General features: G+C 38.7%; 1 protein-coding gene across 5 annotated transcripts in view; it reads right to left on the bottom strand.

Annotated features, from left to right (window-relative positions):
- The window catches only part of LOC135195601 (cyclin-dependent kinase 10-like), a 19,053-nt gene extending 500 nt beyond the window's left edge, over positions 1-18,553 (bottom strand). Inside the window, exons 1-5 of one of the 5 annotated variants that reach the window (XM_064221924.1) lie at positions 18,406-18,553; positions 11,905-12,006; positions 10,830-10,902; positions 8,106-8,280; positions 1-750 (exon numbers count right to left, since the gene is read on the bottom strand). The exon at positions 1-750 is cut by the window's left edge and continues 500 nt beyond it. In XM_064221924.1, the coding sequence (XP_064077994.1) occupies positions 612-750; positions 8,106-8,280; positions 10,830-10,902; positions 11,905-12,000 (483 nt within the window). In that variant the 5' untranslated portion in view covers positions 12,001-12,006; positions 18,406-18,553 and the 3' untranslated portion in view covers positions 1-611. Of the gene's footprint in view, positions 751-8,105; positions 8,281-10,829; positions 10,903-11,904; positions 12,007-14,417; positions 14,612-18,151; positions 18,286-18,353 lie in introns of those variants that run through there. The other 4 variants (XM_064221925.1, XM_064221923.1, XM_064221926.1 and 1 more) reach the window with 4 other exon arrangements.
- Between the last annotated feature and the right edge of the window lie 1,188 nt (positions 18,554-19,741).

The following is a 19,741-nucleotide window of genomic DNA, read 5'->3' as shown; positions in this document are numbered from 1 at the left end:
AGCAGCTGCTTGTATCCCTACAATCATCACCATAACAACCATAGTTGCCAAAAAGGCTGATTCCCTACCATGATCACTTATTTTTAGTAAAATAGAATGTCTGGCACTGTAGCAGACATATGCTACTTCCATGACAAACAAAATATATTTTAAATTAAAAGGCTAACAAATTCCTTGAGTCACAAATATTCTTTTAAATTAGACCAAATTATATAAGTACAGTACATACTTAATTTAATATTTATTTTCTAAATACTCACTTCTCCATTATACATACTGTTTATGCCCGCTGGCATGGAAGTAAAAGCTATATAATGGAGAGGTTAAGTTCATTTCAAAAATTTAATTATGCATTACACTATGCATTAAAAAAGTATGTTTAAAAGGCAGTGATTAAATACTAATTGATATAAAATCCCATACAGTATTTCATGTGGTATATGATTTCAAATAAAATTTAAAATTTCAAACCAGTGGAGAGGGCAACTGATTTAGTTACACTTAAAAATGAACTTTAATTCTATTTTTAATAATGCAGCTAAGAAAATGAGGGTTTTCATTAAAAATATTAACTTCACTGAACAAGTATCTATAACAATGAATATCAAATATTACTGAGAACACACAGAAGATACAGAGCACCTAACCTGTATCATGATGCATTTAACTTGAGCTTCCATAAATGGAGTCTGCATGTTATCTAGTAGACTGGCAAGATCTTGCTCACAATACTCCATGACCAAAAAAATACTGAAAAGAGAAAAAATATCCATTCATCGTCAAAAAGACATGAGATCACGGCTGGCTCAAGGTACCAGCAACTCAGGCAGTTGCCTGGGCTACCACGTGCTAGGGGCTGCCATGTCATGTGTTTGGGATCTTCCAAATAAAAAGGAAAAAAATGTGAAAATAATTAAAAGGAAATAAAAAACAAAATGTAAAATTTCTTGAAAGCAGTAAAATTTTCGAGAATGTGATTATTAATTCTTTCTGTTGTTGTGATTGAATGCAAACTATGAAAAAAACTGACAAGACAAGGAATCTGAAAAACTCTTTATGAACTACTGTCAGAAATTATTGCTACTGATCCTACAATGCAACATGAAGCAGAGATTTTTGTAATAAAAGAATAATAATGAATGTCTAGTATGATGTCTCAGGCAGAGTAAATGTTGTCAGCAAAAATATGCAGAACACCTCTTTGGAACTCTACCGCAGTTTCATTAATGTCACTATTCACTTAAGTGTGATGTTATTATGATATAACAAAATTTCATGTATACTTACCTGGCAGGTATATATATAGCTATATTCTCTGTTCGCACTGGCAGAATTTTCAAAACTCGCGGCAACCGCTAGATCACTGGTAGTTCAGGTGATCGCCTACCCCATTTTCCGTGGCGCTGGTGCTCGGAATCATTCCCATTTTCGTCAGATTTTTCTCTGAACCCTGTCTCCTGAGGGGAGGTGGGTGGGAATTTAATTATATATACCTGCCAGGTAAGTATACATGAAACTTTGTTATATCATAATAACATCATTTTCATGTATGACACTTACCTGGCAGGTATATATATAGCTGATTGACACATTTGGAGGTGGGTCAAAGACAGCAACATTGTAAGAGTTTTAAAATTTAAAATAAATCCCAAATACTCTTAGATTCCTTACCTGCTAAGGTAGCTGACTTCATAAATCCTGCCTCTTAGCCTGCTAAACCTTAGTAGCTCCCAACTAGAACATGACCTAATAGTTGATGAAGCTAAATAAAGGGTCTACAATGGACGGGACCAATTCGTTGACAGGAAACCCTAGCCCTCTCTTACCACGGGCATTCATGCTAGGATAAGTTAGACCACCTGAACCACACACAAAGCTAACATAACACACTACACTTCACAGACTGAAGAGGAAATAACCCTCTCAGACAACCATAAAAACAACACCACTTAATTAAAATACCTAGCATGTTAGTAAGTTATGGGGTGGAAACTCCCTTGCCCAATACTGCTCCTGAGGATACATAAGGGCCCAACGTTTGACAGTTGTCAAATGTTGTTTTGACGTTTCTAAGGTAATGACACGCAAACACTGAATTAGTCCTCCAAAACGTCGTTTCAATGATATCTTTGAGGGCCATATTTCTTTTAAATGCCAAGGAAGGTAGCTACTGCTCTCACTTCGTGCGCCTTAACCTTAAGGATGCCAAAATTTTCTTCTTGGCATAACATATGTGATTCTTTAATCAGTTCCCTGAGGAAAAAGGCAATAGCATTTTTGGTCATTGCTCTGCTAGGGTCCTTCACAGAGCACCACAGTGATTCTGAAGTTCCTCTAATATTATTGGTTTTCTCTATATAATAGCGCAAAGCCCTTACTGGACAGAGAACTCTCTCTTGTTCCTGTCCTACCAAATCTGAAAGACCCATAATCTCAAAAGACCTTGGCCAGGGATGAGCTGGATTCTCGTTCTTGGCCAAGAAAACCTCCTGAAACGAGCAAACTGCCTTGTCATGCTTCCAGCCAACATGTTTGCTAATTGCTTGCAGCTCACTAACCCTTTTAGCTGTGGCCAAGGCCACCAAAAAGATGGTCTTTTTCGAGATATCTCTAAACGAAGCTTGATCCATCGGTTCGAACTTATTAGTTCCTAAGAATTTCAGGACCACATCGAGATTCCAGGAAGGTGTTCTGTATCGGTGTTCCTTCCTTGTTCCAAAGGACCTTATGAGGTCTCTCAGATCAAGATTATTGGTAATATCTAAACCTCTGTGTCTAAATACTGAGGCCAACATACTACGATATCCTTTAATCGTCTGAGTTGACAACCCTACTTCCTTCTTTAAATATAAAAAGGAAGTCGGCAATTTGGGTCACAGAGGTACTGGATGAAGAAATCTTCCGACTCTTGCACCACTTACGAAAGATTTCCCACTTCGCCTGGTACACCTTAATAGTCGAGGCTCTTCTTGCTCCGGCCACAGCTCTGGCCGCCTCTCTAGAAACCCCCTCGCTCTGACAAGTCTTTCGATAGTCTGAAAGCAGTCAGACCCAGAGCGAGGGTGTTCTTGTGGTACCTGTTGAAGTGAGGCTGTTTGAGTAGATCTACTCTTGCTGAAGTATTCTTGGTACATCACTTGTATTCCAGTACCTCTGTGAACCAATCTCGGGCTGGCCAGTAGGGAGCTAGAGAGTCATTCTCGTCCCTTGACTCTCCCTGAATTTCTTCAAAACCTTTCCTAATATCTTGAACGGGGGAAAGGCGTACACATCTAGCCCCGTCCAATCTAGAAGAAAGGCGTCTACTGCGACTGCTTGACGGTCTGGGACTGGAGAGCAATAAGTCGACAATCTCTTTGTCATTGCGGTCGCAAACAAGTCCACCACTGGTCGACCCCATAATTTCCACAGACTCTGGCATACTTCTAGATGAAGAGTCCATTCTGTTGACAGAAGTTGACCTTCCCTGCTCAACAGTCCCGCTCTCACATTCTTCTCCCTTGAATGAACCTGGTGAGAAGGGTTACGTTTTCCTTCTCTGCCCATAGAATGGTCTCCTCCGCCACTTCTTGCAAAGAGAGACTGAAATGTGTTCCCCTTGCTTGCGGATGTACGCCAGAGCTGAGGTATTGTCCGCGTTGACCTGCACCGCCTTGTTGCGGATCACCGCGTTGAACTCTTTCAAAGCCAAGAAAATCGCCATCAGTTCCTTCCTGTTTATATGCCAAGAAGCTTCCTCCTTGCTCCAGCGACCTGACACTTCTTGAGGGCCGAGAGTCGCTCCCCAGCCTGCGTCCGACGCGTCTGAAAACAATACAAGGTCTGGGCTCTTCTGCTGGAGCGACGCTCCCTCCGCTAACTTCCCCGGAGTTAGCCACCAAAGTAATTCCTCTTTGATCTTGCGAGGAATTCGAAACAGGAAGGAATCCGGTTGCGATTTTCTTGGCCAGACTTGGTTCAAAAATATTTGCAAGGGTCTCATGTGAAGCCTTCCTAGAGAAACGAACCGTTCCAGTGACGAGAGAGTCCCCAGTAAGCTCATCCACTCTCGTGCAAAGGCTTGTACTTTCCGGATGCACTGAGCCTGCCTGTCGGGAGATGGAAAAGCCCGAAAAGTCGCTGAGGAAATCAGAATACCCAAATAAACTAGCTCCTGATTGGGGGATCAGATTCGACTTTTCTAAGTTCACCATCAGCCCTAATTCGTTCGTTAATGCCAACGTCATTCTTAAGTCCTCCAGACATTGTCTTCTTGATTGGGCTCTTATGAGCCAATCGTCTAGGTATAGAGACACTCTTATCCCTAGAATATGTAGCCACTTCGCCACGCTTGACATCACTCTTGTAAAAACTTGTGGGGCTGTGCACAGTCCGAAGCAGAGGCTTTGAACTGAAAGACCTGTTCTGAATCACAAATCTTAAGTACTTCCTGGATCCTGCATGAATTGGGATATGAAAAATATGCGTCTTGAAGGTCCAGGGTAACCATCCAGTCCCCTGGACGCACCGCTGCCAGTACTGAATCGGTCGTCTCCATAGTAAATTTTGTCTTCTCCACAAATAAGTTGAGTTGACTTACGTCAAGTACTGGTCTCCATCCCCCCGAGGATTTCGCTACTAAGAAAAGCCGGTTGTAAAATCCCGGGGATAAGTGATCCAGAACAGGTTCTATTGCTCCTTTCCCTGAGCATAGAAAGTACTTGCTCTTGTAGTGCTTCTTGTTTTCCCTGGATCGCTGTAGTGAGCTCCAAGCTCTGGCGATGTCGAAAGAAGTGGTTTCTTCAGAAAAGGGATCTTGTAACCTTCCTTGGCTACCGTGACGACCCAAGGATCTGCTCCCTTTTCTTGCCAAATCTCCCAAAACTTCTGGAGTCTGGCCCCAACTGATCTGAAGGACTTGTTCTTCCATTGTTTATTACTGGGTTTCGAACCCCTCTTGGAAGGAGCTCTTCTTCCTCTGAAGGAAGGACGAGAAAAGGCTTGCCTCGAAAGGGCTGACTAGCCTGTCTTGACTCCTTAGGTGTCTTCTTAACCACTTTGGCGGTAAAAATTTCCTTACCGAAGACGTTAAAAGGTCCTGCGTCGCCTTCTGAGTCAGAGAAAGCGAAATATCCTTGATAAGATCCGAAGGAAATAACTGATCCGAGAGTGGGGAAAAATGAAAAAAAACCAACTCGGATTTCTGAGCGTTAGAAACGCCCTTTGCAGCAAAAGAGCACAGGAGTGACCTCTTCTTTAAAACTCCTGCGGTGAAAAGCGAAGCTAACTCATTCGCCCCATCCCTTAGGGCTTTGTCCATGCAGGACATAATACTGCTTGGAAGTTGCGAAGCAGTTGATTCCTTATCTTCCACGGTTCGTCCCAGAGCCCCCAAGGACCAATCAAGAAAATTGAAAACCTCGAATGTCCGGAAAATACCTTTCAAGAGATGATCTAACTCTGATGACGTCCACCAAACTTTAGCTGAATTCAAAGCATGTCTGCGGGAACTGTCAACAATGTTGGAAAAATCCCCTGGAGGAGGCAGGAACTCCCAGGCCGAGACTTTCCCCCGTCGCATACCAGATTCCGGACTTCGATGCCAATTTGGCTGGAGGGAAGGAGAAAGAAGTCTTGCCCGCTTCCCTCTTTTCTTTCAACCACGTATCGATCCTTTGAAGAGCCTTCTTAGCTGTAATTGAAAGCTTCATCTTCAAAAACGATGACTTCTTCGGTGTTTTATTCTTGGAGAATTGAGAAAGAGGTGACATCGGAGCTGAAGGCTGAAATTCCCCTTCAAAAACTGACAAAAGGCAATCAGTTAACTTCTTGTAGTCTGAAGAAGGTGTTTCACCCTCTTTCTCTTCTTCAGACGCTAAGTCTTCCATCTCCTCTTCTGCCGAAGAAACATCTTGTAATCCAAGGTCTTGCTGCTGAACCTCTTCTCTAACCTCTCGGGAAGAAGAAGGATCCTGCCGCCTGCGTCCTGCGTCCTTCTGAGATACGTCGACAAAACGTGAATCCGCTCCGAGATTGCGTCCTGCGTCCTGTCCCGGTAACTTGCGTCCTACACGAGAATCCGAAGTGCGATGAGGAGGAGGGGCAAACAAATCATGCGTCCTTTTGGAGGACTTGACGGGGAGAGACGCGTCCTTACGTCTCGTAGGAGGATGTTTCGTTGTTTCCCACGATTTAACTAGATCGGCTAACCTTCCTTGCATCTCTTTAAGAAAGTCCTTAGTCTCTGTTTCCTGACGGGATGCCTGAGCATGCGGGGAACGAAGACGAGAAGCTCGAACCTGAGGTCTACGAGAAGGAGAAGATACAGGAGAAAACGCACCCAGGATGCAGAAGGAGGGCTCCTATCAGGCGAACCGCCGTCTAAATGAAGTCTTGCGTCCTGCCTTGAACGAAAAGTTCTCCTCCTTTTAACCGGAACCAAGTCTTCATCGTCACTAGAAGAGAAAATCTCGGGGCTACTCCACCGCTCTTGAGCGTCAAGTTCATCCTGAGATGACGTAGGTCTATGCGTCCTCTTCAGCGGACGCGATTCTTCCGCATAACGTCGATACCTGCCTGACGCAGAACTATCGGTAGAAGAAAAACACTTCCCAGTGTCGCCTTTTCTATGGCGCACTGCTGCAGCCTGGGACGCAACAGGACTGCCTGAAGGGACGACTGATCGTAAGGGAACCCCTCTCGCCTCCCTTCGACTGTCGACATGCCTTCTCCCTTGGGTCTGGGAGCTTGGCAGAGGCCTAGGTCTAGGAGCACGAGAGAGACGATCAGCCGCCCCCTCCACTACACTGACACTCTCAAAAGTACCCACTTTGTCTGTAAGACGCTGAATCTGATTGCCCATTGACGCAAGGGCGGCAAACACTTTCACATAATTAGGATCCTCAGAAACAGCAGCAGGCGCAGGAGAAACCTGATGAGAAGGGTCTACAACTTCTACTTGGGAAGGAGGGGGAGAAATAACAGAAGCATTCAAGGCTTTACTAGAAGAGCCTGACCTCTCACTCCGAGATACCGATCTCCTTACTCTATCCTTTTCTAGTCTCTCAACATATTTAGTGAAAGTCTTCCATTCCTTCTCATTTAAACTTTCACACTCATTACATCTATTATCCCAAGTACACACACCCTCTCTACACTTCTTACATACTGTGTGAGGGTCTACCGAGGCTTTCGGCAGTCTCACCTTGCACCCTTCTTTCACACACACTCTAAATACTAAACCAGAATCAGACATTATAAGAAATTCCAAACGCGATTGCCAATCCAACTTTCCAATACGATACCCAATAATCCATCAAAGTACAGCGAAAGTCAGCTAACGAGTTCGAAATTCTAGCAGGGAACCCACAACGATGTTGCCGGTTCGGCTGGCAGAAAAAATCTGACGAAAATGGGAATGATTCCGAGCACCAGCGCCACGGGAACGGGGAGGCGATCACCTGAACTACCAGTGATCTAGCGGTTGCCGCGAGTTTTGAAAATTCTGCCAGTGCGAACAGAGAATATAGCTATATATATACCTGCCAGGTAAGTGTCATACATGAAACAATTAATTATTGTGCAAATGGATACAAAATGGCTCTTGACAAAGCTATTAAATCCTGATCAGATAGATTTGAATAGATACAGTTTTCAATAACACATGGGGAATTTTAAATAACCTAAAAGATCTGCCAGATAAAAATAAACTCAAAATAGCATGTCAAGGTTTGGAGGATAAGTTGAGGTAACAAGAAAAAAGTGTTACCAATGGATGTGATCTCTTGACTGAATTGGTTACTGCCAAAAAATTTTTTCCTGAAGATGTAAAGCAAAAATAAAGTTTATGGTGACTGCAACGGATACAAAAGAGAAAGTATGACCAAGAGAGTGTCTATGCGGTTATTATAGGAAAGGTGTAGGGGATAAAATCTGCACTGTGTATTGCTTGCAATAGTATATGGTGTCAATTCCCAACACAACCAAATGCTCACAGGTAAGTTCACCTGTGAAACCACTTCAAAATTAATTTTAAAAATTCAGCAATAATAATAACTTCTGAATCTAATACAAATCACTCTTAGTAGATACAAAAATTAGGTCATATAAAAAGTTAAAATTATTACCTTTCTAAACTTCTTCCAACAACCACCTCCTTCAGAGCAACTATATTGGGATGTTTGCACTTTTGAAGGAGAATAATTTCTCGTAAACCAGATACTGGCATGCCATCCTTTTCCTTTTCCATGCGCATCTTTTTGAGAGCAACAATTTCATTGCTCTTTGAGTCTCGTGCCCTGTCTTCAAGAATAAAAAACTTACTTATGTGGTATAACATTTTCCAAAGGTAATATACAGTATATCATAGCAGTAATGACCATATCTTAAAAATAAAGGGATATACAAATGTTTGCTCATCAAGTAAACCAGTGAGGTGGCTGTATCTGAAAGGACACTTTTCAGTGATAACATCAGCCTTAGTTTATTAGCTAAAAAGCTTGTTAATGAGAAAATTACTAAATTACTCAATAAAATTTAATATTTATGAGCAATTTCCTTCTTACATGTAAAATGACAAATTTTCAATCAATTTGTATTTTTCATAGCTAACAAACCCGAGGTTTTAACATTAGGAAAAATCTTCTAGTGCCAGATGGAAACTGGTTAAAAACAATAAAAAAAATTCTAAGTGCAAGGAATCTGTGGCATTTAGCATCTGATGCGTAGCTGAGGTGAAAACGTATTGAGAGAGTGCACTTGAATCCAGTGACGCATCAGTCTTTCTTCCAACCCAGGATGAAAAGTAATAGGGGTGGATAGAGGTGGGCAGTCAATATTAAGACCTCAGGTTTGTTAGCTATGAAAAATACAAATTAATTAAACATTTTTATTTGCTCATAACTGGAACAAACTTTCTGTCTTAACAATAGGATAGACTCATACTTGAGGGGAGGTATAAGAATCCTGAACTGACTGGGAGTTCAGCACACCCAATCATTCTTCTTGGAAATGAGATTGTTAAAGAAGAAGACCTAAGCCTTTGAGATGTTAGATATTTGGATATCTAATACTCAGTCCACTGGGTTCAAATACAATGAAACATGACCAGATTCATTACATTTATTGAAGTCCAAAAGAACTATATCTGTTCAGGCAACAAACCTTCTCAGCCACAAGAAATGGGTTTGCCACCACTCCTCACTCCCCTTGCTGGAGAGGAGTTTAGCTACTGAGAAGTATATTTGCATGCTACAAGATTTTCCCCAAAAGTGATTTTCCTACATGAAGAAGAGGACAAGTTGAGATGAGATCAAGGAGTGCTGCTGCTGTTGTCCATTTCATCTGCTTCAGAATCTTAGGTCTTCAGGTCAGCAACAAAGATGTCTTCACCACTAGTCATGTTGGCTCACCAGTCATCAAATGGTGTCTCAGCTGGCCCAACCACTTTACCACAACCTTATTGTAAGTTCAACTTGCTTTAACTTGCTATATGGTTTAATATTCCACAAACCCTACTACACACTCATTATAATGGACATCAGCAATTTCCAATAACTGCCAATGAGAACTTTTAGGTCTGATCCAGTGAATCTGTAGATGTTGCAAACCCGGCAGCTACAAGAGCTGGGGAGCAAAGCTCAATTTTTATGCCTGTCTTGTGCAACTTACAGGAGTATATTTTGACAGTAGTTTTGTTGCAACTTATGTGGCATTCTTAAAAAATTTTTCAGTAGGAGACTGCACACAATTCTACTGTGAAACAGATTAAAAGCTTTCCTATCTGGATATACTGCAGTATACCCTACACCAGCAAGAGACTTGGACCTATCTCTACATGATATGTGCAGACCCCTTTTCCACTATGGTCCAAATTACATTGCTTATGACCTAAAGATGTACTACCAGCATGCAAGGAGGGTTTATGACACACAACATAAATCTGTACACATTTTATTTCTATGCACCATCTAAGAAGGATGAAGTTAAACGTACCATGTAATGAAATGTCTGGAAATTAGGAAGAACTATAAGGTCAACTGCCAAGGGGCAGACTATGACACGCCAAAAATGGGTCATGTGAGAAAGTTATTTATCTGAGTAAGAAACTATGGTTGGGAATTAGAAACAGGAGCAAGTATGCCTTTGGCAGGACAGGTTGTGCAATAAGGCACAAGTGAAGCAATAAGAGCAAGATAATGGTAGCAAAAATCCAATAAGGAAGACACTAGTGTACTATTTATATTCAATGATTTCTCTGATTTAGAGATCATTAACAACAATAATACAATTATTAAATGGGTCACTGCCTGCTATATGAATGTTCCAATCTAATATGCTTCTTCTTTTTAAGCCGTAGCACTTACCATGAAATAGTTCTATCCACGGTCTTCTGTAATGTATACTTCCCACTTCCATTCATATTGGTTCAAATCCTTCATCTATAACATTTCTATATGATTTTCTAAGTCCTTTTCCTGCTACTCCCAGCTCTACTACAACTCAGACTGCTTTTTACCCATTTTCATAACATGCTGAACCATGTCAATCTTTGATATTTCTTTTACTTCACCAGAAAAACATTAATTGATTTTTCTAGGCAGGTATCTATACCTGAATAATACTCAATGATTACAGACAATAACAACTATATGCAAGCAAAACTGCATGGCTTTCAGAGTTGCACAGCTCCTAATACCTTCATCTGATTAAATTGTATGCTATACTAAGCAACCTTAACACAATCAATATTACTTTACTGACAAAGGTTTTACTCATTTTTCAGCAGCTCTGATATCTATTAGAGCAGAAGATATCTAAGGAAGAAAAGTTTTCAACTGAAGTATACTCACATACAACACCATACGTTCCTTCACCAATCCGATTAAGTTTTTCAAACTCCCCAACAAAGCGACAACTGCCAAACTGGATCAAAGGAAGAAATTCACATAAACAAGACTTAATTGTTTAGGACTACAAAATTTTTCAATAACTTACAACAATATTATATCATAAGATACTTATGAATATATTCAGAAATTCTTTTTTTAAATATTGAGACTTATTACTGATTGTACAATGTTCCCACCATATTCACGGGGGATGCATACCAGACCCGCCCACAAATAGCAAGAATCAGCAAATAGTTGAAAACCCTATAAAAACACTTAAAACTGCCTACTTTGTTAGTTAAAACTCAAGAAAAACCCAGTAAAAATATTTATACCTTTTTTTTTTAATAGTTTTATCACAATAAGTGCATTTTATGAAGAAATTGATAAAAAAAACAGGAATTTGTGGATATTTCTCATAGAAAAACACTGCAAATAGGCGAATTTTCCACGAATAATGGGGGCATATGCTCCAGAAAGAAATCCACGAATACAAACTGCGAATCCCAAATACGGGGGTTCACTGTACATTACTAAATACTGTAAGTGAAAGAAATGGTTTGTCACAAGTACACCTTTTCTGCCTCAAATCCCCGTCCCTACTGATGTGAGTGTTCGGGTGTTTATATAAGCAAAGAATATTAGAAGAATCTTCTTTAGGTGAAAGTTAAAATCTCTGCTGAGAGAATGTAGCTTCACACTTTAACAGGGAATGATGGTGTGGGTGGTAACACTTAAGCATGACACCTAACAACAGCTAAATCAAAAGGATGACCTGTTACCTAAGTGACAAGGATTTCAAATTCATGGGTACTTTGCTCCTACAAGGTTTGTAGCTGTGCACCTAAAATATGACATTTCCTGAATGGAAGAGAGACAAAGTTGGAAGAAAAAGAATTATATAAATATTCAGAAGCCAGCAAGAGACTCAGACAAGCCCAGGAGTCCTATCAATACCCTATACTATTAAATGACAACAGGATCATATACAATACAAAAAACATAAATCCCAACACCTAGTTGGCTTTATACTCACCAAATGCTTTTCTTGAATATCCATGGTTTCTCTGGTGCGAAAAGAGACAAGGGGAGGTCTCTTAAGATGTGCTGAGCTACTATTTTTGTCCGCCATTTCTCACTGGAAAAAATAATAGAAATGTATGTTAGATTCTAAAACACCAGAGTTCCATATTTAAAAAAAAAAAAAAAAAAAAAAAAAAAAAGTTCCATATTAAAAAAAGAAAAAAAAAAATCATTTGAGCATACATTAGTACTTTCTGCTAACAATGAGCAAAAATTCAAAACCAACGATTGATATCTGATTCTTGTTATACTTAAGCACTTTTTCTAGAAGGACAAAGCCTACAGATCAAAACCAGATGCTACATGTTAAACTGTCCGGTCAAAAAGTTCTGAATCAGGTTACCTTGGATTAAAAAATATAAATAAATAAATAAACACACACTATACATCTTGAAACATACCATATTAGTACTACTTCTGTAAGAGAATAATTAGAACAATATTCGCACCCTAATGACCAAACACCTAACTTCATGTATTAATAATAAGTTGCATTTTCATATACAACATACATCTCTCAAGCTGTAGCTGAAATTATTGAAATATTCCAATATGAACCACTAAAACTCAATATTTTTGACATGGTGTACATTTTCAAATTACCCACACAGCTAACAAGGGATGTCTTGGTGCAGTTCAGCCTCCCTAATGTATTTTCACTTACCAAATGTTATTTCTGGCACATTTTCTTTTTTCTTTTTTATTGCTGCCATTCATCAGTGACATTCTTGATAATCCTCGTATCTTTGAATAAAATAGTTTTTGGCTTTGAAGTAAGAACAATTGTTTGATTTTTGGTGTTGGTTATATTTTTGTTTCATTAATGAGAGACTTTTACAGGTTACATGATGATTGTGTGTTTTCCCTGAGTCACTTTACAAATAGTATTCGATATAGTTGTCGTACTTTTATCTACTTTTGCTCTAACATGCCAGACCATGATTATGGTTACCCTTGTGCTTTAGAATAACATTCATGAAACCAAGCAGGTGATGGTAATGAAAGGGTCTGCTACTGCCTAGCAGGGGTTCTCAAAGTGGTCAATATCGACCCCCAGGGGTCAATAGGATCATCCAAGGAGTCTATGAATAGTCAGGGGGTCAAAAGGGGGTCGATGAACAACTGAGTCAGGGGGGTCAAAAGGGGGTCGATGAATAACTAACGTGTTGGAGAATTAAGTTACATATACTCATACATCTAAAGTTCCAAACATATTTTCTTATTAGGTGTTACTTTTTGGTTATCATACTGAGTGTCAAGTACTAAACTAATACTACTCTAATTGATTTTGATTTATTTATTTATTTATTTTTTTTTTGAGCTAGTCTAAGGGGTCAATAGAAATTTTGAGACTTCATAAGGGGGTTGAGGAGTTAAAAAATTTGAGAACCCCTGCTGTAAACAAAAGTCAGATAGCTACTCTCAAAAACTTGTAATAAGCAAGTTTAAGGGGAGTAAGAGTTCTAGGAAAGGTAAAGGTTCTAGTCAGGTACTATGATGTACCTCTGGTTAGGTTAGAATGTTACCTCTTGAATGTACAGTAGCCAATTATGTAATTAGCACTTTTTGGGTGAGTTTTCTAATATCACCAAAGCACAGTCTATAGGCTACCCCACCTATATTCTAACCAATTTTCCCATTTTCTCTCTAACATTTTTATTCCACTCTAGATGTTGGCCTAGCCTATTCACTCAGCTTCATTTTCCTAAGCCTTAAACCCAGCTTTTAGCTTGAAACCCAGTACCTCAGAATAGCTAAGGCTGAATGTCACATTAATACTAGACTATGTATACTTTATTTACAAGAAAACAGGGAATTTAATGTACCAGTAGTATATGAAATGGTTGAATGATGATCATTTTGTGATTTTTCCTACACAATAAATACAAGGGAAAATAAACAAGAAATTAGTTATAAATGTTAAATACGAAGGCAGGCATAAATCATTTTCCCAGTCCACTGTAGTAATTGCTGTGCAGTTGACCATTCAGAAAATTCTTGAACACTGGTCAAAGCTGGGTGATGGTAGATGCTTTCAGCAAATATACTACACTATTCTTGAGTGTTACAGTGACTTATCTGATTTTTCTGTTACATAATACTTGCCAAGGTTTTCAACCAATTAAAACTTCATAAATTCTTATGTTATAGTTAGCAGATGTTTCATGACTCATCCAGTTTTCATGTGAGTTTCTTTAGTTCATCAATGGCTCCCTTCAATTTGAGAAGTTATGATGGATCTCTAGTTACTGATTTCATACTTTAGAAGGTAATCCCCTCCATCAAAAACTCTCTCTCCTCAGCAAAACAAACCTTGGCTGGAAGAGTCAATTCCCAGGACTGGGACAATTTGAAATGTGAGACTTGGACAGCAATGCTATGCGAGATAGATAGGTAGGACCTGGGGTACAAGCTTAGGTCAAGATGATTTTGTGTTTTAGGATGGGTATTCACGCTCAGGCTTACCTGTCAGTCCGTTTAACAGGTGAGCATCCACACGTAAAGAGTAGAACTGTCAGTTGGACAGTCAACTCGAGGTTATTGCCCTCATTTCTCCCCTAGCTTTAGTCGCAGCAACACGACACAGCAGCAATGGAAACTCCGCTAGGTGATAAGGAGGTGGAGCTACATAGACTAGCTGCTGCGGCAATTCACTTTAAAATAGGAAAGAAGCAAAAAGGCGTAACAGAGGACAGTCTAAATATTGTTTATTAAAGAGAGACGTCTGTTCTCGTATAATACTAATGAATAAGGTTAAATTAGAACTAGGAGTTGGCTTAGTTATTTATGAAGCCGACTTTCACTAGTAACACCTTTCATAAAACGGCAGGACACTGACCTAAACCTATATCAAATTGTATTTATCACATGGAAATAGTTATTGTTTATTATATGATTTGGACTCACAACAGTTTACAAATAACACAGCTGGGTCTAACAATAAAATTAATTAGGCCAATACACAGTTTATTCATATTCTGGTCCAAGCAGCTGAGATCCTTCCCAGACAAAATCCAGCGGCAAACTGTCATAAAATCGTTGGTTAACCATCCACAAGTGCAATGACCTATCAGTAGGTTGAAAGAACTTAAGGTAATTCCATCAGTTCATCAATTCTGGTGAGTGGACTGACTCCGCCCACATGTGTGTTCTAACATCAGTTTCTATGAACTGATGGGGAGACTGACAGATAAACCTGTGTGTGAATACGGCCTTACTACACTTACAATTTATGGTCCTCTAGGATGGGTCCAAGTTCAGCCCAGTATAGACCCAGTGCCATAAGTTAGGTTAGGTCAGGATGCATGTGTGTAGGCCTACTTTACTCCATGGATTTCATGATGCTCAAGGACTACCTAGGTCAAGTTAGGTGGGAGTTTTGGTCCATGCTACATTTACAAGAATTATAATTTCTTTTATTAGTACTACTAGCTACTATTCTCCACCCAAAAACCTGTTTCCCACTTGCATCCCCTAGGAATAGGAACGATGGATTCATAGTAGGAAGTGAGAACACAACCAAACCAGCGGTTTGCACCAACAATAATATATAGAAATGTGTAAAATACATAATAAACATTCTCAAAAATATAGGTGGAAAAACCAGCGACTACCAACCCTTATCACGGTGGACAGGTCTTATTCACTTGATATTTAAATGGTGAAACAAGAATACATTTACAACTCCAAGCATACCATTCAAAAGATTGAAGTTTCGTCAACATAATGTGATATATGAAAGCCCCATACGAACTAAAATAAGCATGTGACGCTCTTCGTAAAATATGTTTTCAAGGCAGTTTTGAAATCCAATATGGCGGCTACCATGGGATGTACAGGTTCTGATCAGTGACGAAAATCATCTTTCCCAGCCTTCCCAGCAATCATTTGAACAATGTTAGTGTATGTATGTAACGTTTATTGATCTTACTCAAGATTGCAGTTGTAATCAGCACAATAAAACAACATTTTGTTGCCTATATTACTGAAAGTATGAAACTTTTTTATTCCCGGGGTCATGGTTTGAACTGAATTCATTCTTACCTTGTAATCGGTGGTTTTTATCCTTACTGCCATCACAACTGAAACTCCACAGTGCTTATTTGATTGTTATTATACACATTTTGGTCTCAATTCACTCCACATTGCACTTTAAACAAGTTGCTGTTCCTGGTTCCTAAGCGCGCGGGCCACAAACACAGTTATGAACAGCAGACGACGAAACTGCAAAGATTTATTCCCTAAATTGTTTATATACTTTACTCGTTATTTAGTTCAAATTTACTTTGTTATTTAAAAACTGAAGTTTAATTCATGTATATTATCCCTTTTTTGCAACCAAATTACCCCAAAAAATTACAGATATTTCTAAAGTAGATACAATCAAATGTTTCTAACGTTTTCGTACATCTGGCTACCGAAATATACATTTTTTTTTTTTTTGCCTTTTTGTTTTTGCTAGCACTTTTCATTGATTTCAGTCTATATTAGGATTTTGAATTTCTTTAATAACCATATGCCAGAAATAAATTAATGTTTGCATGCTAAGAACGGCAAAATCATCGTTGCCACATTAGTGGAGGCTTCACACATACGCCGATTCATTATTATAAACTGTTTCCATGAATTCTAGTTGTCATAGTAATGCAATAATGATAAAATTGCTTTAATATTTATGTATATATACTTCCAATACATAGCCTAATTTCACCAATTTCAACGTTTTGTTTTGTGTGTAGTCTTATACCCAGTTTGGAGGGTCAACACATACCGAATGGCAACAGAGAGAGAGAGAGAGAGAGAAAGGAAGGCGAAGAAACGAAGAAGGAAAGGGGTGGCGGTGGAGGGGGGGGGAGAGGGTAGGTGGAGCTTTATACGCGTGTTCGTATCCATTTCTGCATAATGGAGTTTTTGTCTCTTGGTACAAGGACAAGTGTCGTTATTCTTTACGATTAGTGATTCACGATACCCTTATAAATTACGGCACTGGGTGTAATGCACTATAGCAAAATCTCGTTCTGATACGAGTGTTCGTTACAGAAATAGGTATTGCCCAAAAACGTGCTTGCACTGTCTCTGAAACCCATAGTAGGTATGCTGCTTAGTTGTCAATCAAGTTTTTTGTAATCAAGTATTTTTTACAAGCTAGCTATTGAATAAATTTGTATTTTTCTCAATCAAAACATATGCCCCTCAATGCTAACTTTCCTCTTTTAACGACTTTCTGGTCATTGCAAATTTGGCCCCATAATTTCTTATGGTGCGAAAACAGAGGCCCAGGGACCGAAAACGATTGCGTCACACTACAGCGATAATCCGGCAGTAAAACATCTTCATAGTATATCCAAAAAGTAAATAATAAAGATATATATTGCCCGCATTGTAACAATTAATACCAATTACATGAAGAGCTGATAATCTGCATGAATAACTGGTAAACTGTTCTGCAAGAAAGTTGAGTAAAGCAATTATTTACAATAGGTACGAAAGTCAAGATGTCGTGATGTCATAATACAGGACTTAAAAGAACGTTCTAATTCCAAAAAATAATTACTTAAATTTGAGTCAGAATCGAGTTACTTTTTCAATAACGAATATTTTCAAATTAATCATTATAAATATGTAAAATATTGATGTTTTACTATTTATTTAAAAAATTATCAAAGTGCACTCTTCGTCGTCGTCTTCTACCAAAACAGTTGTTTACTCAGTGAGGGAAAGTTTTCCGATTGTTGTGATGAAAGTGCCCAGCATCTGTGGGTACAAGTGGTGTGCGGATTTATCACAGGAAATGGTTAGTTTATTGACACAAGCGACTCCGTACACATCGAGATGGCGTCAATCTTCTAAATACTTCGAGTTGTAAGTAAAAATGTTGAACGCGTTTTGGTGAGATTTGCACTACATTTGACACCGTTTTCACTACCCTCTGTTTAAATCTTAAAATTTGGCCTTAATTTCTAACTTTGGAGAAAATACTTAGTACTTCGAAAGGAGAGTAGAGGTCTTTAGCTCCGTTTCTCACCAACAACAAGTCGCGACTGATGCCCATCTCCAATGTCAGGACGCGCTATAATGTACTTTTTTTTGGATTGTTCACGCTGATCGTACATGGTCCACTCTGTACCCTGCGGTTTTTTACCCTAGTAGGAACGGGCTGGTTCACATAAGCTACTATTTCAGTAAGATGGGTCACTTACCTATCTACCTATGTAGGAACTACAGTAAAGTATCGTTGTAGGCTATACAAACTGATGTAGGTATAGGTATAGCCTAGGCCAGTAACCTACTACCTACCTAGGAAGTAGGGATAGGTAGGTAGCTAACAAGCTAGTACTACTACCTACCTATACCTACCTAGTAGCCTAGTAGGTATCTGAATAGGAAGTAAGGCTTACCTACCTACTCTATGGTCCCTTTAAAGTGGATTAAAATTCAAATTCATCCAGACTACCTATTTCTCGGGTTTTCTCCTCTTAAAATGGTCTACTGGATACTTTATCATCTGTTTTCAAACGACTCGACAACAAATTCACAACTTCACAAGTCACAACCTTCCTAGTAGTAGTAGTAGTAGGTGAGATAAGTTTTTGAAACGGCTCCCTTGCTTGTTTTATTCCTTCTTTGTTTGTGTTTGTTTGAGTTTCTTCTCTGTGAAATACCACATTTCTTTTATAAAATCTTTCCTATTCCCCACTTCCTCCCTCAGTAGATCTACCAATAAGAGTATATTTGCTACTAATCCCTCTTTATTTTCTTGATATGGTTGCTGCATAAAACTGTATCTATTTCTAATCTCATTGTATGCTGGACAGTAAAGTAAATGTTCTAAATTTTAATTTTCTTCCTCACAGCATAAACATTTTGTATCTTTTCCTTTTATCCTATTTCTATCATTTAATCCTAGTATACCTAGTCTTGCCCTACTGATCAGCATTGTTTTTTCAGTGTTGTCATACCAGATTTCTTTTCTTATGTTTTCTTTATATTTTCTGTAGATTCTTAATGTTGACTTTTCATTCGTTTCTTCCTGCCATGTTTTTCTGTCCCAGTTGTTTATTATTTCTCTTAATTGTTTGTCTTTAACTGCTTCAATTTTACTTAAGTTTATATTTGGTTCTTTCATACATTCTTTTATTTGCATTATACAGGGGGATTTCTTGTTTTCATCTCATACAGGAGCCTATTTCCACCACTCTTAAGTGTATGTTTCAGGTAGAATAGTTTATTCTTCATATCTCTTGAGTGGCAGGAAGAGGCCCCTATTTCAGATCTTAACGCACAACTTGCTGTGTAACTTAGACCTTTCAAAATTGTTCTATGTACTTGATTGTCTTCTCTTCTGAAATTCACTTATAGTTTTCTTGATAAGTTTCATGACTTCCATGGCATACATGAAGCATGGCATCGCTAATCCTTTCCAATACAATTTTTCTATATTTTACCCTGCTACAGCTTTTATTGATGACTCCATTAGCCATATTTGCCATTTGCTTTGCTTTAATTTGGGCCCTTTTTCCTAATGTTAATAATGATTCTTGGTCATTTATGTTCTTAATAATTTTTTCACATTCCAATTTTATTGCTTTATCTCTAGTTTTATCCTCCTCTGTTTTTCCTACTGATAAGTATAACAACAAAATATGAATAATATTATTGTATATTTTACATAAATTACTGATTCTGAATTTCTGATTCCTGAACTGAATCGAAAACACAAGGGTGCATTTAATTAAACAAATCTGGTTAAACGTTAACCATTAACGTGTTTACCAATATTTGCATTATAA

Source organism: Macrobrachium nipponense, chromosome 16 (genome assembly GCF_015104395.2).
Source record: "Macrobrachium nipponense isolate FS-2020 chromosome 16, ASM1510439v2, whole genome shotgun sequence".
NCBI classification, from domain to species: Eukaryota; Metazoa; Arthropoda; class Malacostraca; order Decapoda; family Palaemonidae; genus Macrobrachium; species Macrobrachium nipponense.
Note: the sequence above shows the minus strand (reverse complement) of the source record. Positions and strands in the feature narration are given on the sequence as shown.